Source organism: Saimiri boliviensis, chromosome 9 (assembly GCF_048565385.1).
Source record: "Saimiri boliviensis isolate mSaiBol1 chromosome 9, mSaiBol1.pri, whole genome shotgun sequence".
Lineage (NCBI taxonomy): Eukaryota > Metazoa > Chordata > Mammalia > Primates > Cebidae > Saimiri > Saimiri boliviensis.
The window spans coordinates 58,278,331-58,305,167 of NC_133457.1; the positions used below are offsets into that span (position 1 = coordinate 58,278,331).

At 42.2% G+C, this 26,837-nt stretch overlaps 1 protein-coding gene, 1 long non-coding RNA gene and 1 pseudogene across 3 annotated transcripts in view; 2 read left to right on the forward strand and 1 right to left on the reverse strand.

Annotated features, from left to right (window-relative positions):
* DYNC1LI1 (dynein cytoplasmic 1 light intermediate chain 1) overlaps positions 1 to 21,107 on the reverse strand; it is a 43,674-nt gene extending 22,567 nt beyond the window's left edge. The window contains exons 1-2 of the mRNA XM_039461993.2: positions 20,858 to 21,107; positions 20,573 to 20,646 (exon numbers count right to left, since the gene is read on the reverse strand). Coding sequence (XP_039317927.1) covers positions 20,573 to 20,646; positions 20,858 to 21,003 — 220 coding nt within the window. The 5' untranslated portion in view covers positions 21,004 to 21,107. The remainder of the gene's footprint in view (positions 1 to 20,572; positions 20,647 to 20,857) is intronic.
* LOC104651844 (ATP synthase peripheral stalk subunit OSCP, mitochondrial-like) lies at positions 8,582 to 9,223 on the forward strand (annotated as a pseudogene).
* A 95-nt stretch (positions 21,108 to 21,202) lies between the features above and the next one.
* LOC141585652 (uncharacterized) overlaps positions 21,203 to 26,837 on the forward strand; it is a 28,880-nt gene continuing 23,245 nt past the window's right edge. For both annotated transcript variants that reach the window (XR_012519254.1, XR_012519255.1), the window contains exon 1: positions 21,203 to 21,332. This is a non-coding gene — a long non-coding RNA (uncharacterized LOC141585652). The remainder of the gene's footprint in view (positions 21,333 to 26,837) is intronic.

Below are 26,837 nucleotides of genomic sequence, written 5' to 3' on the forward strand. Positions count from 1 at the left end.
GCATGCCTGTAGTCCCAGCTACTCAAGAGGCTGAGGCAGGAGAATCACTTGAACCTAGGTGGCAGAGGTTTCACTGAGACAAGATCGCACCATTACACTCCAGCTTGGACGACAGAGCAAGACTTCATTAAAAAATAAAAAGTATGGCCAGGCGCGGTGGCTCATGCCTGTGATCCCAGCACTTTGGGAGGCCGAGGCGGGCGGATCACAAGGTCAAGATATCGAGACCATCCTGGCCAACATGGCGAAACCCCGTCTCTACTAAAAAACACAAAAATTAGCTGGGCATGGTGGCGCGCACCTGTAGTCCCAGCTACTCGGGAGGCTGAGGCAGAAGAATTGCTTAAACCCAGGAGGCAGAGATTGCAGTGAGCTCAGATTGCGCCACTGTACTCCAGCCTGTTGCCTGGCAACACAGTGAGACTCTGCCTCAAAAAAAAAAAAAAAAGGATTTATAGACATAAAACTGGAGTTGCTTGGATCTAGGGACTCATTCCTGGATATCTATAAGTTCTCTGAGAACTTAAAAATCGTTTTCATTAAAAAAAAAAAATCATTTTCATTTTCATGTTAAGCTAAAAAAAAATGTCTTAGATCTTTTTTGCCCAGGCTGAAGTGCAGTGGCACCATCTCGGCTCACTATACTCTGCCTCCTGGGATCAAACAATTCTTCTGCCTCAGCCTCCTGAGTAGCTGGGACTACAGGTGTGCGCCACCATGCCCAGCTAATTTTTGTATTTTTAGTAGAGACAGGCTTTCACCATGCTGGCCAGGATGGTCTCAAACTCCTGACTTCGTGATCTGCCCACCTCAGCCACCCAAAGTGCTAGGATTACAGGCGTGAGTCACCATGCCCAGCTATGTCTTAGGTCTTTACATCTGAATGCTGCCATAAAATTGCCCTCCCTACCTCTGCAATGGTGTTTATAATCCTACTGGGGCAAGGTGAAGCCAAGCAATGCAGGCAGAACAGAAAAGAGAGTCAACACACAGACATGCCAAATTCAAAGTATCCCAGAGGAGTCAATTCCATGTTCAATTGTAGTGGGCAGGCTGGCTCTTTTTATGAAGTATTTTCTAATACTTCATAGCAATAAGTGTAACCTTAAATAGGCAATAAAGAAGGTAACAGTAAGATATCCAAAGGAAGTAAATATAATAAAGAGATATCTGCACTTCCATGTTGATTGCAGCATTATTCACAATAGCCAAGATATGGTATCAACCTAATTGTCCATCAACTCCATCAACAAATGAATAGATAAGGAAAATGCAATGTATGCATGTGTATATGTACATATGCACACACATACACACATATATATTATATACACACATACATACAATGCAATACTATTTAGCCTCAAAAAAAGAAGGAATTCCTGTCATATTCAACAATATGGATAAACCTGGAGGGTTCATCATTATATTAAATCAGGGGTCCTCAACCCCCTGGGCTGCAGACTGGTACCAGTCTGTGGCCTGTTAGGAACCGGGCCACACAGCAGGAGATGAGCTTACAGCAAGTGAGCATTACAGCTGAGCTCTGCCTCCTGTCAGATCAGCAGTGCTGGCATTAGATTCTCATAGGAGCCCAAACCCTAGTGTGAACTGCGCATGCCAGGGGATCTCGGCTGCGTGCTCCTTAGGAGAATCTAACTAATGCCTGATGTTCTGAGGTGGAAGAGTTTCATCCTGAAACGTCCCCAGACAATCCATGGAAAAATTGTCTTCTATGAAATCGATCTCTGGTACCAAAAAGACTGGGGACTACTGTGTTAAGTGAAATAAGCCAAGCCCAGAAAAACAAATACCGCATGACCTCACTCACACATGCAACCTTAAAAAGTAGATCTTACAGAAGCTGAGAACAGAGTGGCAGTTACTAGGAACTGGAGCCATGGTGGGGAAGGGAGTTGGGGAGATGATGGTCAAAGGTATAAAATTTGAGACAGAAGAATACCTTCAAGAGATCTATTGTACAACAGGGTGACTACAGTCATTAACAATCTCTTGTATTGAAAAATGCCAAGAGAGTAGATTTTAAGTGTTCTCACAACAATGACAATTATGTGAGCTAATACATATGTTAACTAGCTTGATTTAGCCATTCCATAACACATACATATATTTCAAAACTTCATGTACTGCAAATATATACCATTTTATCTAATTTTAAAAAAAGAATGTGACATTAAATATTTTTCAGTACTTTTTTTTTTTTTTTTTTTTTGATATGGAATTTTGCTCTTGTTACGCAGGCTGGAGTGCAATGGCATGATCTCGGCTCACTGCAACCTCCGCCTCCTGGGTTCAGGCAATTCTCCTGCCTCAGCCTCCTGAGTAGCTGGGATTACAGGCACGCGCCACCATGCCCAGCTAATTTTCTGTACTTTTAGTAGAGACGGGGTTTCACCATGTTGACCAGGATGGTCTCGATCTCTTGACCTCGTGATCCACCTGCCTCAGCCTCCCAAAGTGCTGGGATTACAGGCTTGAGCCACCGCGCCCGGATTTTCAGTACTATTTTTACAATGTACCATTAAACTGGCCCATCAAAAAAAGAGATTAGGTTTAAAAACAGTAATATCTTACCAGGTGCGGTGGCTCGTGCCTGTAATCCTAGCAGTTTGGGAGGCCAAAGTGGGCAGACTGCCTGAGCTCAGGAGTTTGAGACCAGCCTAGGCAATACGGTGAAACCTGGTCTCTACTAAAAATAAAAAAAATTAGCTGGGTGTGGTGGCATGCACCTGTAGTCCCAGCTACTTGGGAGATTGAGGCAGAAGAATTGCTAGAACCTGGGAGGCAGGGTCACTGCACTCCAGCCTCAGAGTTCTATAGTTTCTATGACATTTATCAAGTTCTATAGTTTCTATGACATTTAATTTATAATTTTGGGGTTTGGAGTTGTTTGGGAACTATAAGCAAAAAGAAAAAAGTATATACAGTTGCCTCAGCAGACACAAGCATTAGACTTTACATAATAAAAATAATTTAAATCACCATATGAGGAGATCTACGAAACCTTTTTTCAAAAGGAGTCTGAGTCTATTCCAGAACTGAAAAGAAAACAAAACAAAAAAAACAAGATTTTTTTTGAAGTTTTTTTTTTTTTGAAATGGAGTCTCGCTCTGTTGCCCAGGCTGGAGTGCAGTGGTGTGATCTCAGCTCACTGCAACCTCTGCCTCCCGGGTTCCAGCGATTCTCCTGCCTCAGCCTCCTGAGTAACTGGGATTACAGGAGCGTACCACCATGCCCAGCTAATTTTTGTATTTTTTTAGTAGTTGGGGGTTTCACCATGTTGGTCAGGTTGGTCTCGAACTCCTGACCTTGTGATCTGCTCACCTTGGTCTCCCAAAGTGCTGGGATTACAGGCGTGAGCCACCACACCCAGCCTAAATTTTTTACTCTTATGACAGGCTATTTTCCTGAAAGAAATCCTTTAAGTTAAAATGATACCAATTTAATTTGGATTATCCCACAAAAACAATGTTTTGCACTATAAATAATAATCTAGTGCTCAGCCTCTAACAGAAGCTTATTGAACAACACACTGTTCACTATTTTGTAAGGCATACATAGATCCATAAAAATAAGCAGTAGTTAAGCAAAACTATATTTAATGTGACCCAGGATTTGTCTTATTTCTTTAATTCCCACTTTAAATGTTAAGAAAATGAAAAAACACTAGCTTGATTGAGCCATTCCACAATGTACATATATTTCGAAACATACTGTACACAATACACACAAATTTTGTCAGTTTTGAAAAGGTGAAAAGACATCTTCATAAGGGTAAAAACTTCAGATGAGTTTGTTTCAACTTATTTCTTAAAATATTAATATTTCAAATTACTTAACTATAAAGGTTTCGAAAAAAATACACAGCTGCAGAAAATCTCAAACACAAGCAAAAGAATAGAAACTATAATATTACCTAGAAATAATCATTGATAATTTGGTTATCTCTGGTGGTGATCTTATGAGTAGTTTTTAAAATAACAAGCTTGTGTCCTCCTTTTAGTTTAATCTCTAAACTAAGTTAGAAATTAGTTAGTAGATTCAGAGCAGATTTTGAGCCTGAGTTCATGTCAAAAATACTGTCAATCATACGCTCACTATTTTAAATTCTTGCAGCCATCACTAGTGCATGGCTGTTTCCCTTTTCTAAAGACCAAACACAAGTGGAAGGGTTCTCCTTCACTTATCATGAGATCAGAGTTTATTGCTCTCTGTGAATGTTGTTAATCATTCATTTCACTGGACTAATTAATAGCTTTCTAACTATTAGAACTATCAGAATCACCTGCAAGACTTGTTATACGTATCAGAATCACCTGAGAAGTTTGTTAAACCACAGATTACTGGGCCCCACCCCCTTAGTTTCTAATCCAGTAAACAGGGAGTCGGGCCTAAGAATCTGCATGTCTAACAAGTTTCCAGAGATGTTGACACTGCTGGTACAGAGGCCACACTCATCTCTATTTGTTTTTTAAATTTTTTCTTTTTTCTTTTTCTTTTTTTTTTTGAGACGGAGTTTCGCTCTTGTTGCCCAGGCTGGAGTGCAATGGCGCGATCTCGGCTCACCGCAACCTCCGCCTCCTGGGTTCAGGCAATTCTCCTGCCTCAGCCTCCTGAGTAGCTGGGATTACAGGCACCTGACACCATACCCAGCTAATTTTTAGTATTTTTAGTAGAGACGGGGTTTCACCATGTTGACCAGGATGGTCTCGATCTCTTGACCTCGTGATCCACCCGCCTCGGCCTCCCAAAGTGCTGGGATTACAGGCTTGAGCCACCGTGCCCGGCCTAAATTTTTTCTTTTTAAAAAAAATTTTTTAAAGCTGGGGTTTCACCATATTGGTCAGGCTGGTCTCGAACTTCTGACCTCAGGTGATCCACCTGCCTCAACCTCCCGAAGTGCTGGGATTATAGGCATGAGCCACCGTGCCTGGCTTGTTTTTTAAAATTTTTAAAAATTTTAACAGTAAATTAAAAAAAAAAAGAAAGAAAGAAAAAACCACTGCATTAGACATTTAATACACTAAGCCTAACACCAGGAATATGAAGATCCTTACATCAAAATTGTTGTCCTCTAAGAGCTCATAGATTGGCAGGGATAACAAATAGGAAACAGTTTCAAGACATTGTCATTAGGACTACACCAGAGATATGCAACAAATCAGGAGGTCAGCCTAGAGGCAAGAGCCTGCTTTTGCTTGGAAGTCAGAAGTCTTTGCAGAAAAGGTAACACTTTAGCCAAATCTTGTACAGTTAATGAACCATAAAGAGTTTGTCATTCCAGGAAGTAAACACATGAGAAAAGCACATACACAGACCAAGAAGCAAAGAAGCATCCTTCTAGGAAGGACAAATAATTTGAATGCATGAAATTCAGGATGTGGAGGGAAAAGGAAGCAAAAGGTGAAAACAAACAGAGAAGGCCAGATCATGAAGGGCATTTTATGCTAGGCTGAGAAGGTCCAACTATTCTGAAGATGAGGAACCACTGCCACAGTTTAGGTACTTTAGAAAGACTGCCATGGAAACATGTGGAAGAATGACTGACAAGAGTAAGTTTAGGAGTAAAGAGAACAGACAATAGTCTATTATTGGAGTCTTAGCAAAAAAAAAAAAAGAGGGAGGTCTGAACAAAGGTATGGAGGCAGAGACAACTATACTCAAAGGCTGTTTTGGTTGGGAGCTGGCAGAGAGAAGAGGAAGACACAGAAGTCAGAGAAGACTGCCTGGCTTTAACTTCAGAAACACCATCCTCTTTCACCAGCTATCTATGATTAGCTCCCATTTGGCAGGTAGGATACTGAGGCTCAGTTAAGTAGCTTATTCAAGTTCACACAGGTGGGAAATAACAGAGGAATGTAATGCCAAGGCTCACCCTAACACTCACCAGTGCTGCTGTCTTTACAGATCACTAAAACAGAACTGTTTATTATTTTTTGCATCATGACTCACTGAAGAAAAAAGTTATTTCCACTTCCAAGAGTCACTGCTATTTTCAGAAGAGAGAAAAATGAGTTAATGCATTCTTCTTCGTGGACTTCCTCTGAATGACAGGTGGGCATGTTCCTAGCCTTCTGATTCAACTCGAAGTACCAGAGGTATGTTTTACTATGCTGATAATTTCTCCTCTGCTGGAATTTTAAATAATGATAGCTATTCCTCTTAACATTCAGTACTTGGTAGATCTGTTTTAAGATAAACTTTACAACATAAAATTTGAAAAAGGAAAGAGCATATGGTCAAATAAATGTAGTATGTTAAACATGGTAGTTTGAGATTATTTCCCTACCCTGTGATTTCAAAACTTCTCACTTCTTGTAACAAATTAGAAATGGTCACATGGAGGATAAGTAACATTTCATAAACACAGCATTTTGGGGCTATAAGGAACTATAATGAAATCTCCTCTTCTTACAAATGAGGAAACTGAGACCAAGGCTACAGTCACAAAGATTGGTGGTAGCATGGAATAATCCATGCCTCCTAAGAGAATCCAAGTCAACCTCCAAAAGCAAGGGTACAATTCCCCTTAACTCTTAGGGTAAATAGAAGAATGAGGCAAAAACAAAAGCTTATTCCCAAGAATATTCTGAACACCTTACACAGTGCTTGGCAGAGAGAAGTTTCTTAAAACATTTCAGGAAGCATTGCTTATTGAAACAGAATCTTTCTGGGAGCAAAATTTCTATCAATCACTCTTCCTCCTCTCTCATTTATCAACTTTAATAACATTTGGTAATTGAATTTTTTTGTGTGTGAGAGATGGAGTCTCACTCTGTCACCCAGGCTAGAGTGCAGTGGCATGATCTCAGCTTACTGCAACCTTCGCCTCCTGGGTTTAAGCAAGTCTCCTGCCTCAGCCTCCTGAGTAGCTGGGATTACAGGTGCGCTACTATGCCTGGCTAATTTTTGTATTTTTAGTAGAGATGGGGTTTCACCATCTGGTCAGGCTGGTCTTGAACTCCTGACCTTGTGATCAGCCTGCCTCGGCCTCCCAAAGTGCTGGGATTATAAGCATGAGACACCACACCCGGCTTTTTTTTTTTTTTGTCACTCAGGCTGGAGTGCAATCATGCAATCTTGGCCCACTGCAACCTCTGCTTCCCAGGTTTAAGTGATTCCCCTGCCTCAGACTTTCAAGTAGCTAGGACAACAGGCGTACGCCACCACGCCTCACTAATTTTTGGATTTTTTAGTAAACACAGGGTTTCACCAAGTTGCCCAGGCTGGTCTTGAACTCCTGGCCTCAAGTGATCTGCCCTTGTTTTGGCCTCCCAAAGTGCTAGGATAATGGCTTGAGCTACCTCATCAGGCCCTAGTAATTGAAAATTGAACATTCATATTTTATAAACATTTTAAACCCATCTCTTCTTTTCTTTTCACACATCTTAAGCTTCAATTCAAAATCCTCTTAAGACCCCTCAAGGGATTATGCAGCTTTCACTTTCTTTACATCTAAATGCAATCTGACATGATTTATCTTGATGGCAAATGTGGACATTTGAAAACAGATCTGTTTCATAACAGATCTAAAAAGCTAATGACAAAGATTCTGTAAACAAAATTCCATTTTTTTAAATCTTCCAGGCCGGGCGTGGTGGCTCAAGCCTGTAATCCCAGCACCTTGGGAGGCCGAGGCGGGTGGATCACGAGGTCGAGAGATTGAGACCATCCTGGTCAACATGGTGAAACCCCGTCTCTACTAAAAATACAAAAAATTAGCTGGGCATGGTGGCGTGTGCCTGTAATCCCAGCTACTCAGGAGGCTGAGGCAGGAGAATTGCCTGAACCCAGGAGGCGGAGGTTGCGGTGAGCCGAGATTGTGCCATTGCACTCCAGCCTGGGTAATGAGAGCAAAAAACTCCATCTCAAAAAAAAAAAAAAAAAAAAAAAAAAAAAAAAATCTTCTATTTCCAGGAATCTGATCTGAGGTATCTGCAAAGATGCAGTCTTGTTCTAGGGTTATACACATCTCCCAATCATATTATTGGTTTGTTTTTTTACTTTTTTTTGTTCTTTTTCTCTTTCCCAGTCATATTATTTGTTAAGACTGTTTTTCTCTTTTTTGTGTGTCTTTAAGCACAAAGCTTGTCAACACATGGCCTTCTCCCAGTTCTCTTCTCCTCACTCTATTAACATACCACTTAAAAGTGAGCCTGCATTAAGTGTATACTACCCTCCAAACCATTTCCATTCTGCAGCTGAGTGATCTTCCTGAACAAATCTCATTATGCCACTCTCCCTCTTAAGACTCTTCAGGGCATTCTAGTTAATGCTATGCATGCTGAAGTATTTAAAGGAAAATGTACTACTATCTGCAACTACTTTGAAATGCATTTTTAAAAAAATGGGTAATAGAGTAGGACACATGTGATAAAGCAAATACAGTTAAATGTTAATGGTAAAATCTAGTTTGAGATACATGAGTATTAACTGTAATATATGAGTATCAACTTTTCTCTATGTTTGGAATTTTCGTAAGATGTGAGAAGAAACCCGTTAGGGTCTTCCTGCCATTCTTACAAAAGGGCGAAGTGTAAAGGCCAACATTCGAGGGAAGATGGCCGCCCTAGCAGTGTCCGGGCTCTCCCGGCATGTGCGATACTTCAGTACAGCTGTGGTCAGACCATTTGCCAAGCTTGTGAGGCCTCCTATTCAGGTATACTGTGTTGAAGGTCACTATGCCACAGCTCTTTATTCTGCTGCATCAAAACAGAAAAAGCTGGAGCAAGCAGAAAAGGAGTTGTTGAGAGTAGCACAAATCCTGAAGGAACCCAAAGTGGCTGCTTCTGTTTTGAATCCCTAAGTGAAGCATTCTGTTAAAGTGAAAAGCCTAAGTGACATCATAGCAAAAGAGATGTTCTCTCTCCTCACGACCAACCTGATTAATTTGCTTGCTGAAAATGGTCGCTTAAGTAATACCCAAAGAGTTGTTTCTGCCTTTTCTACCACAATGAGTGTCCACCGCGGAGAGGTTCCTTGCACAGTGACCACTGCATCTCCTTTAGAAGAAGCCACATTCTCTGAATTAAAAACAGTCCTGAAGAGCTTCCTAAGTCAAAGCCAGATATTCAAATTGGAGGTTAAGACTGATCCATCAATCATGGGTGGAATGATTGTGCGTATTGGAGAGAAATACGTTGACATGTCTGCCAAGACCAAGATTCAGAAGCTGAGCAAGACTATGAGGGAGGTTATCTGAAAGTGTTGGTCTTCTGCCATCACTGAAAATTCTTAAACTTGGAGCAACAATAAAAAGCTTCCAGAACAACAACAAAAGAAGGCCAACATTCTTACCTTTCCTGCCCATCTCTCACAATGTCCCCCACCAACATGCTAGGCTCTAGACACATAGTATCTTTCAGTAACTTCTAGTCAGAGGCCTTGTTCTCTACCAACTCTACACCTCCACATGTGCCATCACTTCTCTCTGGAATACTCTTCCCTTCCCCTCACCTGGGAGAACCCTATGTTCTCTTTGTCTCTAGGAAACTTTCTTTGACTACACAAGTTTGGTTAAGTGCCCCCTCTGTGCTCTGAATAGCACACTGTACTACAGGGGTCATCCTATATGTGAGTTTCCTCCAGCAGTCTGTAAGTGTGTCAAGTCTGTCTCCCTCATTCAACAAATAGGCTTCAGGCAGGTTCTCCTAATAGTCAGCAAGGTATAACGTCTTTGTTTTCTTTAAGGAGATTGACTGCTCACCAAAAACAGAAACCATGTCTTATATAGTATAGATGTGTCACCAACCTTCATATTCTTTTTGTTGTTTTGTCGGGGTTTTTTTTGTTTGTTTCGTTTTGAGACAGGGTCTCACTCTGTCACCCAAGTGGAGTACAGTGGTGCAATTATGGCTCACTGCAGCCTCAACCTACTAGGCTCAAGCAATTCCCCGACCTCAGCTTAAGGAATCAGGACTACAGGTGTGCGTCACCATGCCTGGCTAATTTTTTCACTTTTTTGTAGAGATGGGGTCTCCCTATGTTGACCAGGCTGGTCTTGAACTCAAGTAATCCTCTCATTTCGGTCTCCCAAAGTGTTGTGATTAAAATCATGAGCCAGGACATCTGGCCCAAACCTTCATATTTCTTAATTCCAACCACAGTCTCTATTTTCATACCATACTTCATCTGTAACTGCTTGTCCTGGCCCTTTACCACAATCTATTAAAATCATTCATACTCGTAGCTATGAAACTCAAGTAGCCACCTCTCATCAATAACAGATCAGTTAACAGTGTAAGCTCATAATACATTCCTCCTTAACTAATCTTAGGAAAACTCTTTCTTTCTTTCTTTCTTTTTTTTTGAGACAGAGGTTCACTCTTGTTATCCAGGCTGGAGTGCAATGGCGCGATCTCGGCTCACCGCAAACTCCACCTCCTGGGTTCAAGCAATTCTCCTGCCTCAGCCTCCCGAGTAGCTGGGACTACAGGCATGTGCCACCATGCCCAGCTAATTTTTTTGTATTTTTAGTAGAGATGGGATTTCACCATGTTGACCAGGATGGTCTCAATCTCTTGACCTCGTGATCCACCCACCTCGGCCTCCCAAAGTGCTGGGATTATAGGCGTGAGACACCGCGCCCGGCCGGAAAACTCTTTCTAGCCATTGGACCGAGTGTTGGTCCCTAGCTGCCTTGCCATAACCAAGCTGGACAATGTTTGAAGATGCTAAAAAGTCCATTAAGCCCTCTTCTCTTTGTTCACCTATGCAATTAGAAGGATAAAAAATGTCAAAATTCAGGATGCCTGTCCTTTGACATTGATACATTTAAAAATCATTATTAATCGCAAACAATTCAAAAAACTAAGTCACTAAATTGTAAGTTATTGTTTGGAAAACACAACACACCTAAGAGTTCCAGGAAAATAAAACCAAAAAAAATGCCTTGTTCTGCACAATTAATATACCTTTCAAGTGGCAAGTACAGAAAAGGGGCTTCAAACAATCCATCTACCTATCTTCAGTTTAAAGTGGCAAGTACAGAAAAGGGGCTTCAAACAATCCATCTACCTATCTTCAGTTCTTTGGCCTTCAGCTGGCAGTGAAACAGAAATATCAGCTCTAAGACTGCCAGCCAAATAGTTAACGATCTGTAAACACCCAATTACACAAGCAGAGCATTCCCATTCAAACAGACTGGATGAAAACTTCATAAAGAACACTTTAGGTGATGCTAAAATTATTTTCTAAATATTTTAACTAAATTTGCATTTTTATGTACTAGATTTCCTTAAAGAGGGGATATATAAAAAAACAAACCATTTCATTACAGCCTGAGCAACATGGCAAAACCCTATCTCTACAAAAAAATAGCCAGGGACGGTGGCACATGCCTGTAGCCCCAGCTACTCAGGAGGCTGAGGTGGGAGGATCACCTGAGCCCAGAAGTTGAGCTGTAGTGAATCGTGATTGCACCACTGCTCTCCAGCCTGGGCAACAGAGCAAGACCCTGTCTAAAATACAAAAATTTCATAAAAGTAATACTATTATAATAAAGCTATTTTCATGTTTACATGCAGGTGCTGGAAAACTTTTTCTGTAAAGTAGTAGACGGTAAATATTTTAAACTTCTCAGGCCACACAGGTCTCTGTCACACATTTTTGTTTTTATTCCCCCAACTCTTTAAAAATGTAAAAACAAGAAAATCTCCTCAAATTCCACACATGGTCACCAAAACAGTACAGGGATAAAGGTGTACTCACGATACTATTGTATCTCCCTGACAGATCTCTAACTCAACAATAGAATTTAATCTCCATCAACTTTGTATTGACAACAAATCAGAAATGTGAAGACTTAGAAATGTGATTTCTAACTGCAACACTGTCATTGGTTGTGTAAACCTGGTCATAAATTCCAACTTCTAAATGGAGGAGAGTAGTATCAGAGCACCTCTATAGTGATAGATTTAAAATGCTATTAGTATTATCATCCATTACTACTCCTCCTTCTTCCTCTTTTTAAAGACAGGGTCTTGCTATGCTGCTCAGGCTAGTCTTGAACTTCTGGGCTCCAGCAACCCCCCCACCTGAATTTCCCAAGTAACTGGCACTAAAGATGCGTGCCACTGTGCCCAGATTCATCCATTACTTCTTGATCAGTAATACACTAGAAATAAAACTTTACATCTTTTTTTTTTTTTAAAGACAGGTTCTCTCACTCTCTTGCCCAGGCTAGAGTACAGTGGCAAGATTTCAGCTCACTGCAGCCTCAATCTCCCAGTCTCAGGTGATCCTCCCACATCAGCCTCCTGAGTAGCTGAGACTACAGGTACAACCAATATGCCTGGTTGATTTATATATTTTTTTGTAGAGTGGAATTTCACCATGCTGCCCAGGCTGGTCTCAAAGTCCTGAGTTCAAGTGATCTGCCCACCCTGGCCTCCCAAAATGCTGGGATTGTGCCACCATGCCCGGCCCAACTCTTTTATATCTTTTATCAGCAGTTTAAAAAATATAACAAAAACAGAAATCATGAAAAATGAGTAGTCAAAGCAAAACAGTTAAGTACACATAATACATTAATGATAATAGCTATCATGAACACTTCCCAACTATGCGTGCCACTGTTTAACATGGTCCCCAGCATCATGATCATCAGGAGACAGAGAATTCTAAACTGCCATATCCCTTCCTTATCCAACTGAGATTATCAACAATGTAAAGCTGACATTTTTGATTTGGCCTTATATGACATAAATTATCCTATTTTATCTGAAAGCTCTGGTTACAAAAGCCATGAGGGTTCTTCAGTGAACTACTTGTGGCGTAGATCTTCTGCACAGCCTTCCTTCCACAGGTTATCTGGAGGACCCAGGAAGGATGAAGGGCTTTTGGTCTGCTCCCCATCTCCCAGAGAGCATCGTCCTCCCTCATATTGGTAGACAAGAGTAGGAAGAGACTATTAACCACACACAGGACACAGACACAGTGAATGTAAGTAACATTTATGCATGCCTATTCATTACTATATCCCTCCAACATGTCAAGGAATGCCTGCAGAGCAGAAAGACAAACCCAATGTTCAATTCCAGCTCAAGGCTGGGTGCAGTGGCTCATGCCTGTAATCACAGCACTTTGGGAGGCTGAGGCAGGCGGATCACCCAAGGTCAGGAGTTCAAGACCAGCCTGGCCAACATGGCAAAACCCTGTCTCTTCTACAAAATACAAAAATTAGCCAAGCATGGTGGCACGTGCCTGTAGTCTCAGCTACTCTGGAGGCTGAGGCAGGAGAATCTCTTTAACCAGAGAGGCAGAGGTTGCACTGAGCCAAGATCACACCATTGCATTCCAGCCTGGGCAACAGAGGAAGACTCCGTCTCAAAAAATAAATAAAACGAATTCCAGATCAGTTGTGTAATCTGGGGCTCAAAACCCTTTCTTGTAAAACAGTAAACATGCTACATAATACGGCACCTAGCAGAACACTCAACACAAGTAACAGATACAATACATGATAGTTCCCATCCTCGCAGCTGGCCAAAGCCTTGTATTTGGATTCATCATTCAGCAATTCACATATTATTAAAACAACAGAACTTATCCTTAATCATTTTCCTTACTCCACAGGCTGTCTGGATATGAATTAAAAATCATTAAGTTTAATCCAATAAATATCTACCAAGACCAATAAATGCTAATCACAGTGTTTGATCACAATGGTTATTAATAGTTTCCATGCCCTAGGAGGCCAAAGTCACTCTAAAGCAATGGTTCTTAATCAACAAATATGGTATGTATTCTATAATTTAATTATTTTCACAATAAGATGCAAATTTTTAACCTACCAGATAGCCAAAGATGAAAATGAATAATAGTGTTGGCAATGGTGCTAGACAAACAAGTACTCTCACTACTGATGGCAGAAATGTAAAATAGTACAACTTTCCTAGATGACTGACAATACTAATGTAGAAAGATTTAAAAGACCTAACAATTCCCCTTCTAGGAACTTATCCCAAAGAAAATACTGGGCAAGTAGAAAACGAGGTATAATAATAATAATGTCTACCAATCCATTATAATTATTGTATAGCTAAATATACTATTCAATCAATAAAAGAGATAAAGCCGTATCTGTTAACATGTAAAAAAAACAAAAAAAAAACCCGTGTTACATGAAGTGGACCATGGTACATGAAGTTAAAAATCGGATTACAAAAGAGTTATATAAAGCATGAGTTTATTTTAAGAAAAAAATATACACATAGAGAAAATGAACACAGCCTGATGTGTTAACAGATGCTCATATATATAACCCTAGCACTTTGAGGCCAAGACCAGAGGATAACTTGAGCGCAGGAGTTTGAGACCAGCCTGGGTAACATAGTAAGCTTCCCATCTCTCCAAAAAGTAATTAGCCAGGTATGGTGGTATGCTCCTGTATTTCCAGCTACTCGGGAGGCTGAGGCAGGAAAATCACCTGAGTCCAGGAATTGGAGGGTACAGTGAGCTGTGATCACACTATCGCACTCCAGCCTGGGCAACAGAGCAAGACTCTGTCTCTAAAATTAAAAAATAAATAAATAAGAAAAAAATGAACACTTACCCCTAGGTGGTAGGATCATTCATTATTTTTATTTTCTCTCTTTCTTTTGGGACACAGTCCCGCTCTGTCACCCAGGCTGGAGTGTAGTGGTGTGATCACAGCCTACTACAACCTTGAACTCCTGGGCTCAAATGAACCTTCCACCTCAGCCTCCTGAGTAGCTGGGACAACAGACATGTGCTACCACACCAGCTATTTTTTTTTTATTTTATTGTTTCTGTACAGGCAGAGTCTTGCTGTATTACCCAGGCTGGTCTCAAGCCATGCCCCCGCCTCAGCCTAACAAAGTGCTGAGATTGCAGGCGTGAGCCACTGAGCATGGCTATTTTCACTTTCTTATCTTCTTACTTTTTTTTTCTTTCTCTGGCAAGAAACATGCATTACTTTCACAATTTAAAAGAGTGATTTCCAATCTTGAGAGGAAGGTGTTTTAGACATGGTTTCTTTTGGTTCTTTTAATCCCATGAAGTATGAAATCTCAGTTTACAGGTCAGGAGGTTCTAATTTGTCCACAACTCCACAGCTTCAAAGCATAGGGACTCTAAGATCCTGTGGCTTTCTTCAGGTCTCCTTCTACCATACCTCAACTGCCTTGCCCCTTTTCTCTGGGTTTTAGGCCCTTTTCACAGGTTGTTCTCTTCCCCACTCTACTTAGCAAAACTGTACTCAGATACCACCTTTTCCACAAACTCTTTCGTGACCTATTTAGCAATTATTTCATACTGACATACTTGGTCTTTACTACTTTGAGTCTTTTCCCCACAGGAGTTTATAAGCTCCTGGAGAGCAGAAACTGAGTCTCACTCATTCTGTTTACCCCAGATGACTCAGCAAAGCATTTTATAAATGACATATCTCTAATAAATGTTTGGTGAAAAAAAGAATAAAATGGTTATCTGTGGGATCTAATAGCCACTCTCCTGATTTTACAAATAATGCGAAGAAGGCCCAGAAAGGTTAGTCCATGGTCACTTACTTTTCTTTGGGGGGATGAAGTCTTGCGCTGTCACCCAGGCTGGAGTGCAGGGGCGCCATCTCGGCTCACTGCAACCTCTACCTCCTGGGTTCAAACAATTCTCCCTGCCCCAGTCTCTCAAGTAGCTAGGATTACCACAGGCGCCCATCACCACACCTTGCTAATTTTTCTATTTGTGGTAGAAACAGAGTTTCACCACGCTAGCTAGGCCAGTCTCAAACTTCTGACCTCAAGTGATCTGCCTGTCTCAGCCTCTCAAAGTGCTGGAATTATAGGCCTGAGCCACCATGCCTGGCTATGGCAGAGTCCCATGCTGAATTTTGGACTTTTCTTTTCCTATTTCAAGACTCCTTTCTATTTTATATTTTCTAAGTGCTTTTGCTGACATTCTCTCTCACATGGATTTCACACCAGCTGAATTACTGCACTACCAGCCTATATCTGTGATTTTCCAGTTCTGCTTTCTGCTTTTGACAGTAGCACTGGGGGAAATATTATACGAAGTCCTCTTAACAATTCTTAAACCTATGCTCAAACTATACCTAACTGGAATAACAATGCTACTTTAAGGCTGTTCATCATTTGTTCAACACATATTCACTAGGCACCTATTAGGTGCCAAACACCATATCCCATTAACCAGAAACCTCTATTAACTGGCATCTGTGCTTACTGATAAAACTGATGCCAATAATCACCTAACACAGCCAGGCACTGTGGGTCACACCTATAATCCCAGTGATTCAGGAGACTGAGGTGGGAGCGTCACCATAGCCCAGGAGTTCAAGACCAGCCTGGGCAACATAGTAAAACCCTGTCTCCAGAAAAATCTAACAACTTTTTTTTCTTTTGAGACAGAGTCTTGCTCTGTTGCCCAGGCTGGAGTGCAGGGGCGTGATCTCGGCTTGCTGTAACCTCCCACTCCCAGGATCAAGTGATTTTCCTGCCTCAACCTCCCCAGTAGCTGGGACTACAGGCATGTGCCACCACACTTGGCTGATTTTGTGTATTTTTAGTAGGAAATGGGTTTCACCATGTTAGCCAGGATGGTCTCAATCTCCTGACCTTGTGATCCGCCCATCTTGGCCTCCCAAGTGCTGGGATTACAGGCGTGAGCCACGGCGCCCAGCAAAATGTAACAAATTTTTAAAATTACCCATCATGGTGGTACATGCCTGGATTCCTAGTTACTCAGGAGGCTGAGGCAGGGGATCACTTGAGCCCAAGAGTTCAAGGCTGCAGTGAGTTATGATCATGCCAGTGTACTACAGTCTAGGTGACAAAGCGAGACTCCATCTCTAAAAAAATAAAATACAATAAATAACCTAAAACAGAGGTTCACAAACTTCAGGCCACAGGCCAAAACTGGCCGGCTGCCTGCCTTTGTAAATAAAGTTTTATTGAAACAAGTAGTATCCAATCAGTTACATATTATCTATGGCTGTTTTGGAACCACAAGAGCAGAACTGAGTAGTTACAGAGACCATATGACTTACAAAGCCTAAACTATTTACAATCTGGCCCTTGACAGAAGAGTTTGCAGATCCTATCATAAGATGCCAATATGCCACCTTAATCTCAAAATACTTTATATTTGGTATATTTTTAGTAGGACACATATAATAAACAAGTAATAAATAATTTCATGTTAATTATTTGAAAATCATCAAAAAGTCAAGGAATCTTGATGATCTTTAATCTCAGCTCCTCACAAAATCGTTTTACACTGAACATTCTCATTATTATTATTATTATTATTATTAAAGACGGGGTTTCACCATGTTGGTCAGGCTGGTCTTGAACTCCCGACCTCAGATCCGCCCGCCTTGGCCTCCAAAGTGCTTGGATCACAGGCGTGAGCCACCACGCCCGGCCCATTCTCATTATTTTTAAAACCAATCCTCACATAGAAAACATGCTCCCTTGCCAGTTACAAGTTACTTCTCTCAACAGATCTCTGAATTCCACTGTGAATATCTTAAGGTTTCCTACTTGCAATAACTCAAGCATAATAGTGTTTTGTTCCTGAAGGGGAAAAAAAGACTTTCACATATACTTATTGATGATGTTCAGCATTTGTGGGACTTTTTTGGCTACAAATTACCATGAACTAATAATACCTTCAAGGAACAAGACAGCAACTTTACATTTCTTCCCTGGGTGTAATTAAATGACCCACATCTAAATAAACCCAACTTCAATATGCTTTAAAATATTTCTTTAAAAATCTTCAGTAACTCACAAGATTAAAGTAAGAAAATTTATAAAATGTCAGAACAGACAAGGCTTTGGAGATCACCAAATTCAAATAGCCTAATTTACAGATGAGAAAGATGAGGCTTAAATGACTTGACAAAGGACCAGCTACTTTTTATTAATTCACACTGACTGCAAATCAAAAAGTTACACTGAAATCCTAGCTATAAAACCAGGCACTGTGCTCGGGACCAGGATTACGTATACTTAGGTCTATATCATTCCTGTTCTAGGTTGTTTCTGAAAATGTAAAGCTTTGTCATAGTCTCAGATTTGGTTTTTACTGTATTTATTTATTATTTCAGACAGGGTCTCACTCTGTCATCCAGGCTGGAGTGCAATAGCACGATCTCAGCTCACTGCAACCTCTGCCTCCAGGGCTCAAGCTGTCCCCCCACCTCAGCCTCCTAAGTAGCTGGGACTGCAGGCATGAACTATTATACTCAGCTAATATTTTTATTTTTTTGTAGATTCAGTGTTTCAACATATTGCCTAGGCTCGTCTCCAATTCCTGAGCTCAAGCTACCTCAGCCTCCCAAAGTGCTCAGATTACAGGCATGGGCCACTGTGCCTGGACCCAGATTTCGTTTTTTAAATAAGAGATTCCAGAGACCACTTTCATTCATGAATGATATATCAGGGCCAAGCATCCTCCTGCCTGGCACCTTCAAACTCCTAACAAAGATGACCACAATCCTTATTTATTTCCTTCTTCCACTAGCACAGAGTGAATGTTGCCATATGTGACGGTAAAATGTCTTTAAGAAATCTTCAGGGGTATTTTAGAAAGTTAACTCTATATAACCAGTATCCAAATCAGTTATTAGCTTCTTCCACAGCTGAAAGGGACTCTGATGAAAATCCCAATAGTACTGAAAGAAAAATATTAAATTTCAAGCTCATATTACCTGATACTAGATGTAATTTTATGAACTATTAAGCTTATAAAAAAAGGAAATTTAATCTATTCTAAATATGGAGGCTGGGACCTCTAAGAACACTCAGTCCCAAGCACTGACCCGGTGTCAAAGGAGAGTTAAAAAAAAAAAAAAGGCACAATCTCAGTGCAAATTAAGTATACCAAAAAATGAACAAAACTGCTGCTTTCGTTTTACCACAAACAGAATCATCTATGCAATATTTAATGTGCAGAAATAACTGGAGGAAATGTATAAAATGAAAACAAAACAACTGAATCTCACCTTTACCATGGTAGTGTTTGAAAATAAGTCTTAAAGTAATTAAAATAGAATCTGTTTCAATGAGGTCATATGATCTTAAATCCATTTTAGCTTAATAATTAGTAGTAATTTGTTTAAATTAGTAAATTAAAAATGTATTTTTTTTTTTGCTTTTGGACACTAATTTATTTTTGCCCTACTAATATCACTTATATAGGCACTAATTCAATTTTTAAAAAGTTCTAATCACAAATATTTTCTAATTCAGTTTAAGATAAGTGCATGACAAACTATCACTTGCAAACATTATCAGTATACAAACATTATCTCATCTGATCCCCCTCCACAACCCTAGAGGCACGTATTATTATTTCTATAACATCCATGTTAAAGATGAACAAACTGAGGTGTATAGATGTCAAGCAACTTGCTTAAAATCATAGGGCTTGTATGCGATAAGGTGATGATTCAATCCAGGTTAATCTGCAGCAGGTGCTTTCAATCACATTAAAAACCAGGGTAAAAACTAATTTGTCAACTAGTTCCATGTAACTTTAAAGAATATCAATAATCATATATTCTAGCTTGGCAGCAGTCCACCAAAAAAACTAATTATTTCTATGTAAACATTCATATGTAACCATGCAGCCTATCAAGTAGCATTTGACTTCTTCGTTTCCTTTCCTGTTTTTAGATGTACATATTTAAAAAAAAAAAAAAAATTCTGCTATTGAGTCAATACACCAAAGTTTTTAAACTTAATCATAGTATAAGCCAAACTTCACTTATCTCGCATGTAAGAAAATGGAAGACATTTTTCCTATAAATGATTCAGGAGCTAAGTCTACAAAAATGTGAACCTGCAAATTGTTCTCCCCCAGTCCTCTCTCCCCACTACTAGAGTCACTAAAGAAACAGAATACACATCTTGCAGAGAGAACCCAGGAGATATAGAACAATCAGGAGGACCGACACACTGGACCATTTCTCCTTATTACATCCATTTAGCTGAAGAGGCTTAACTAGAAAGGTGTGTTCTACTGCCCTTTACAAATTTCAGAATTATATGTGACAGTTAAGGCAGCTGCAACACGAGCACATTGTACCCGAGAACGCTGAATCAAGAATATTTACTGCCAGGTCTCAGTTCTAGTTCCTCAGTCAATTATACAAAGGGTCAGCTATTAAATATTAATGGCATGCCATTTGCGCTGGAGCTTTTGCAAAGAGCCTCCTGCTACCAATTTTTGTGATGAAAAAAAAAAACTGTCATTTTCTAGATAAACCCAAGGCCACCAGAATCCCTCAGATGAGCGATCGTATTCTGTCCTTCCCAGGGGAGGCTGACAGGGCCACCCCATATCCGGGGACGAGGAGGAGGAACCTGGGGGAGGGCAGGTCCCCGCAGGTCCCGGGTCTAGGGTCTCCGGTTCCCCTTCTCCCCCAGCCGTCCGCTACTGGTCGGGAGGCGGGGCGGGGCCGGCTGTCCGCACAAAGAGAACCGGCGAGCTACCCGGCGGACGAGGTACCCCGGGCCGCTGGGGGCCAGGCGAGGCGGGGCGGGGCGAGGCGGGGAACACTTACCCAGCAGCAGCACGTTCTTCCCCGCAGGGAGCTTGGAGCGCGAGCGGGTGGAGACCTCGCTGAGGATGCAGGACCTAACGGGGAGCAAGGCGCACAGTGAGGCCGGGGCTGGAGGCCAGAGCCACAGCGCGGGAGGGATGGACCCGGTCTCGGCGCGCCGGGGATGGGGCTGCTGGGAACGCAGTGGCCGGGCCGGGCGCCGAGCTCCAGCGGGCACGGAATCCCGAGGCGTCCGCGCAAGGCCGGGAGAGCCAGCGGGGGCTGAAGGAGGGGTGGGGTCGTTACCAAAGGTTCTGCCCGTCCTCGTCGTCGCCTGCCGCGGCGCCACCGTTGCCCGACGCTATCTCGTTGGCCAAGGGGCCGCTCGTGTAAGTCGAGCCCAATCCTGGCGGAGAAGAACCGAAGGAGCCGACTCTCCCCACGGCCGCCATCTTGGTCGGGAATCACACCACTCCCGGCAAGACTAAATGTGCGAAGCGACTGAGACGGCAGCGGTGGAGGCGGCGGGAACCCGGATATGGGGCGTTCAGCTCACGGGAGCGGGGCGGGGCCCCGGGCTGGGCCGGGACTGACGGAGCGAGTGTGGACGGGTTGCGCGTGCGCGGCTGTCTGGCCAGCGCAGAGGGACTGCGCGTGCGCGTGCGCGGGCGGAGGGGTGGGCCGTTCTGCTGCATCTGAAGTCCACTGATCTCACCGTTTTGAAGTGCTTTTCTTCCGCTCATCCGCAGCTGGGCTGCAGCAGCGGGGTTGGGTGTGTCAGGTAAACAAGTGCCCCCTCCCACCCTTCAGACAGGTCTCCAAACCCCGCAGCCGGCGCGGAATTGCTGCACTGTCATTGCGGGCCCACCCACTGTTCTGGCTGCGAGCGGTTCCCGCCCACACCGGCGCTTCGCCGGCGCGCAGATAGAAATGGGTCGCCCGGCTGGGAAAGAGGCTGCTCTGCAACCCTGGGCTGGAGTATTGCTGTGGTCCCGGATTTCTGGACTTTTGCGTTCTAAAGTGGCGACGCGTTCCTCAACCTGGACCCACATCAGAAGCAGGGTCTCCCAGCCCCTAAGGAGCGGCGTGACAAAGTAATTGTTTGCCCTGGAAATAGACTGTTATTTTAAAAAATTGTTGTCAGGGCTTGTTTTAATTGTTCTTGATGTTTTTGTATGAGATCCTCCATGTGAGGTTTGAAAAGACCCACTACTCGGGTCCTCTAACCGGTCACCAGACATTTATTCCACACGTACTATGTTGAGCACAGTTGGCACTGGGGCATATAAGGACGGACCTATCCTACCCCTAAAAGAGCTTTTCTATGAGAACTTTACTGGGTAAACGTATTTGAATATCTGAACTCCACGTTAAAAGGAGTCAGTGGTTTTAAGGCTCTATCCTAGTACACCTGGAAAAGCATTTGCTTAAAATTGCCTGGCCTTTGTACATTATCACTTCCTATTTGAAAAATCACTTGCTAATATATGGCCTGATCAATGCTGTTATGCTAGTGAGAAAATCCACAGCTAAAGACTATTTGCTGTATATTAGCATTACAGTTAGAAGTCTGGAAGGCTTTGGAAGCTGGCAAATCTGAGTTCAGATCTAGCTCTACCAGTTTACTGGCTATGTAATCTTAGGCAATTTACTTAGCCTCCTGAGTTTGTTTCCTTATCTGTCAAATGAGGGCAAAAGGACCTAGAGTTGTGAAGATTAAAAGGGATAATTCACGTAAAATGGCTTAGAATAAAGGATTGGCAAATCTTAAGTGCCCATCACATGTTATCAATGACTTTCTTTACCTTTCAAACCATTAGTATTTGACCAACCTCTAGAAGTGATGGGCCTAAAGAACTCTTGCAGCTAAAATGCTTTATTTATCGCCCGTAATGCCAGCACTTTGGGAGGTCAATGCAGGCAGATTGCTTAAGCTCAGGAGTTCGAGATCAGCCTGGGCAATATGGTGAAACCTCGGCTCTACAAAAAAACAAAATACAAAAAAATTAGCCAGGCGTTGTGGTGTGTGCCTATAGTTACAGCTCCTTGGGAGGCTGAGGTAAGAGGATCATCTGAGCCCAGGAGGTCAAGGCTGCAGTGAACTGCGATCACGCCACTGCAGTCTAGCCTGGGTGACAGAGCAAGACCCTGTGACTAAATAAGTACATAAATTAAATTAAACTTTTGATTTTGTTGTTTATATAGTTAGGAAAGGAACCAGAACCCTCCCGAGTGGTCCTACACGTTCTGTGGCACCAAGCAGGATGGAGACCCCCCAGGAGAAGCTGAGTCTTTATGTCACCATTCTGAAGGAGAGCTGTATACTGCTTGGCCCTTCTGAAAGCCAGTTTACTCTGTACTCTATTCTTTCAGTCATCTTCTTCCTCAGAGCATTTTCCCCTCGATTTTGTTTATTTACAGAGTTGTCAGTTCCGTATCATACTTGCTTAGTCTGAGAAGTGTTTACTTTTATAATAGTGCCAGGCTTCTAACACCTCATGACTTCCGGATAATCAACTACCCACCTAAGTTGAGGTCAAAGTTGTATTCCTTGTGGTTTTATAATATCCCTATTCAGCATTCCTTCCATTAATGCGGCTGACAAAATTGGTCGTTTATGAATGCCTACCATGTACCAGGCACTCTGCTTGTTGTGATTTGCAATCCTCATACTTTGTAAGGGTCAGCAAAATCAAGTAACCTACCCCAGTCACACAGATCAGAAGTTTATAGATAAGCTGAGATTTTTACTATCTAGTCTGTAAAATGACCTAGTCAAATCATGTTAAAATAAATGTCCTGGTAACTTCAGATGCTGTTCTGGTAAATACCCTCTGTGAAAACCTCTACATTACAAAAATAGGGAAGTTATATATTATAAGGAAGTCTATAAAAGGAATAATTCAGCAGTCCCTTGGAATTTTTGTTGCATAAATGCTGTTTTATAATTGAGCTATTTTCTATACTATGATTGCTCATTTTTTCTTACATCTAAAAGTAATAACCGTCTTATTTTTCATTTGCTTAGATTTCCATGTCTTTAGTTGAGTTTTGAATTCCTGTCCCAGCTGTGTAAAACTCCTTGTTAGGTATTCTAACAATTTTGCATTCTTAGAGACACCTTGAAGAACCTTCTGGCCTGCTCCAATCTGAGTTGGTTATTCTGAAACTGAATACACTGCTGCCATCCTGTGATCTTTCACTATTTTTCAGGGGTTTACCTCAATCTCACGTCTTCTTTCTTCTCATTTTAGTGGAGAACTTCCTCCAATAGTTTTATGAAAAAAAGATACATGGGTAAGTCATTGGAGACCTGTGTATCCAGTCAAGGTCAACCAGAGGAAAAATGGCATTCTTAAGGGGGTGCTAGAAGAAAGCTTAATGAAGGGACTGTTTACAAAGGTGTGAACAGTGTGAAGAGATAGGACTAGCAGCAGCAGGAAGCCTTAGGCCTGAAAGGAAGAGAGGAAGGAGGGTTTACTAGAATCCAAAGAGAGATGCAGCTTGTAAGAAAGGGTTGCCCACCAAGATCTATAGTCTTCAGTAGAAGAACACAGTATCCATCTCTTTCTTTCTGCTCCAGGGTCTCCTGCCAAGCCTTTTGACCAAAGCCAACCAGAAGCCAGAGGGCAGGAGACCTAAGTGAAGCAATCCATGCAGGTCTGCCTCCCTGAGCACAGGTAGGAATAGAGAATGATCTTGAGAGGCAAACAAGATATCTAGCACACCTCCTGTGTTTGAAAATGCATTTAATCTACCTTCACTTAATAATAGTTTGGCTAAGTGTAGAATTCTTGGGTTACAAGCTGTCTTCCCTTAGGTTTTTAAGGCCTTGGCCCCCTTGTCTGCTACACTCTAGTTTTGCCATTGAGAAATCCAAAGCCATTCTGATTTCTAAACCTTTGTTATGTGTTCCCTTTTCTCCCCCCCTTATTAGAATCCCTTGCAACTTCCACAGATTCCCACTAACACGTCTTTCCCCCTTCAGGTATTTGCACTTTCATACTCTTGCCTCCTGTTAAGTATGGAAGAATAATCCATACTGTTACATTAATGCGTTCTCTGTGCACTAGAAACCATCTCCTATCCTCAACTCAAGGACATTATTCCAATAACTATTCCCTCTTTCTCTATATAATCATTTTTTATCGTCACTAGATTATTGCCATTAACGTACAAACATACTGTTGATTCTCTAATTTGAAAAAAAAGAAAAATTTCTCTGAACCCCAGTCCTTCACCAGCTACTACTACATTTCTTTCCTTTTCTTTGAGACAGGGTCTTCCTCTGTCACCCAGGCTGGAGTGCAGTGGTGCAATCTCGGCTCACTGCAACCTCTACCTCCCGGGTTCAAGCAGTTCTTCTGCCTCAACCTTCTGTGTAGCTGGGATTACAGGTGCACACCACCACACCTGGCTAATTTTCGTGTTAGAGACGGGGTTTCACCATGGTGGCCAGGCAGGTCTTGAACTCCTGACCACAAGTGATTTGGCCTCCCAGAGTACTGGGATTACAAGCATGAGCTACCACACCAGGTCTGTTTCCTTTCTTTAACAGCAAAACTCTTTAAAAGAATTGTCTCTCTAGGCTATCTTAAATTTCCCCTTGCCCTTATGGCTCAATTCAATCAGGTTTTTACCCCCATGACTCTACAGAAACTGCTCTTAACCCTTGTCAATGACCCCCTTGTTGCTCAGTACAATGGAACACTCTTTATCCTTGTCTTTCTTCGCCTATCAATTACACGGGATACAGTTGCTCGTTCCTTCTGGATATCCTTCATGTGGCTGCCAGGTCATCATGTTCTCTTTGTGTTTTTTCCTCCCTTGATAGCTGTTCTTTCTCAGCCTCCTTTTCTCCTTACTCGTTTTTCTGACTGCTGATGTTGAAGGACCCCGGGACTCAGTCTTTTTTCCTCTTCTGTCTCTGCACTCACTCCCTTGGTGATGTCATCCAGTCTGGCTACTTTAAATTCCATCTATATGATAAAGACTTCTAAATTTATTGCTCCAGCCCAGAGCTCCATCTGGAACTCCAAGTTAATATAGCCAACAGCCTATTCCACATCTCCACTTCAATGTCTGATAGATAGCTCAAACTCAGCATGCCCCAAACTGAACTTCTGTTCTGTAGGAACAACATGTCTTCTACCTATTGCCTTCCCTGATAGGTCGCCACTCCTTGTTGCCTTGTTGGTTAGGCCCAAAATCTGAGTCATGCTTGACCTTTTTTTTTTTTTTTTTGAAATGGAGTTTTGCTCTTGTTACCCAGGCTAGAGTGCAATGGCACGATCTCGGCTCACCGCAACCTCCGCCTCCTAGGTTCAGGCAATTCTCCTGCCTCAGCCTCCTCGGTAGCTGGGATTACAGGCATGTGCCACCATGCCCAGCTAATTTTTTATATTTTTAGTAGAGACGGGTTTTCACCATGTTGACCAGGATGGTCTCGATCTCTTGACCTCGTGATCAACCCACCTCGGCCTCCCAAAGTGCTGGGATTACAGGCTTGAGCCACCGCGCCCGGCCTCATACTTGACCTTTCTATTTCTCTCACACCACACATTGAAACCATGAGAAATCCTGTTGTCTCTACCTTCAAAATATACCCACAATCCAACTTATTACTGCACTGCCTCTGACACCCTTTGATGTGAGCTATCATTTCTTGCCTGAAGGACTGTAAAACACTCTTCAGCAGGACATCTAGAGTTATCCTTTAAGAATATAGGAGCAAGTGAGGGAGAGTGCGGTGACTCACGCCTGTAATCCCAGCACTTTGGGAGGCAGAGGCAGGCAGATTATGAGGTCAAGAGATTGAGACCATCCTGGCCAACGTGGTGAAACCCGTCTCTACTTGGGTGTGATGGCGCGAGCCTGTAGTCCCAGCGACTTGGGAGGCTGAAGCAGGAGAATCGCTTGAACCCAGGAAGCGAAGGTTGCAGCGAGCCAAGATTGTGCCACAGCACTACAGCCTGGCACAGAGCGAAAGTCCGTCTCAAAAAAAAAGAAAAAAAAAAAGAATATAAGTGAGACCACTTCACTTCTATGCTCAAAACCCGACAGTGGCTCCTAATTTTACTCGGAGGAAAAGCCAAAGACCTTACAATGACCCATAAGGCCATGCAGGATCTGGCCCCACTGTCTCTCTGACCTTCTCCGTTCCACTCTTCCCTTCAATTTCCCCCTTTCAGCCACATGAGCCTGCTGCTATTTCTTGAATATGTTGTGTGTTCCTTTGCTTTGAGCCCTTTGTTCTAGCTGTTCTTTCTGCTTTGAAGGAAGTGAG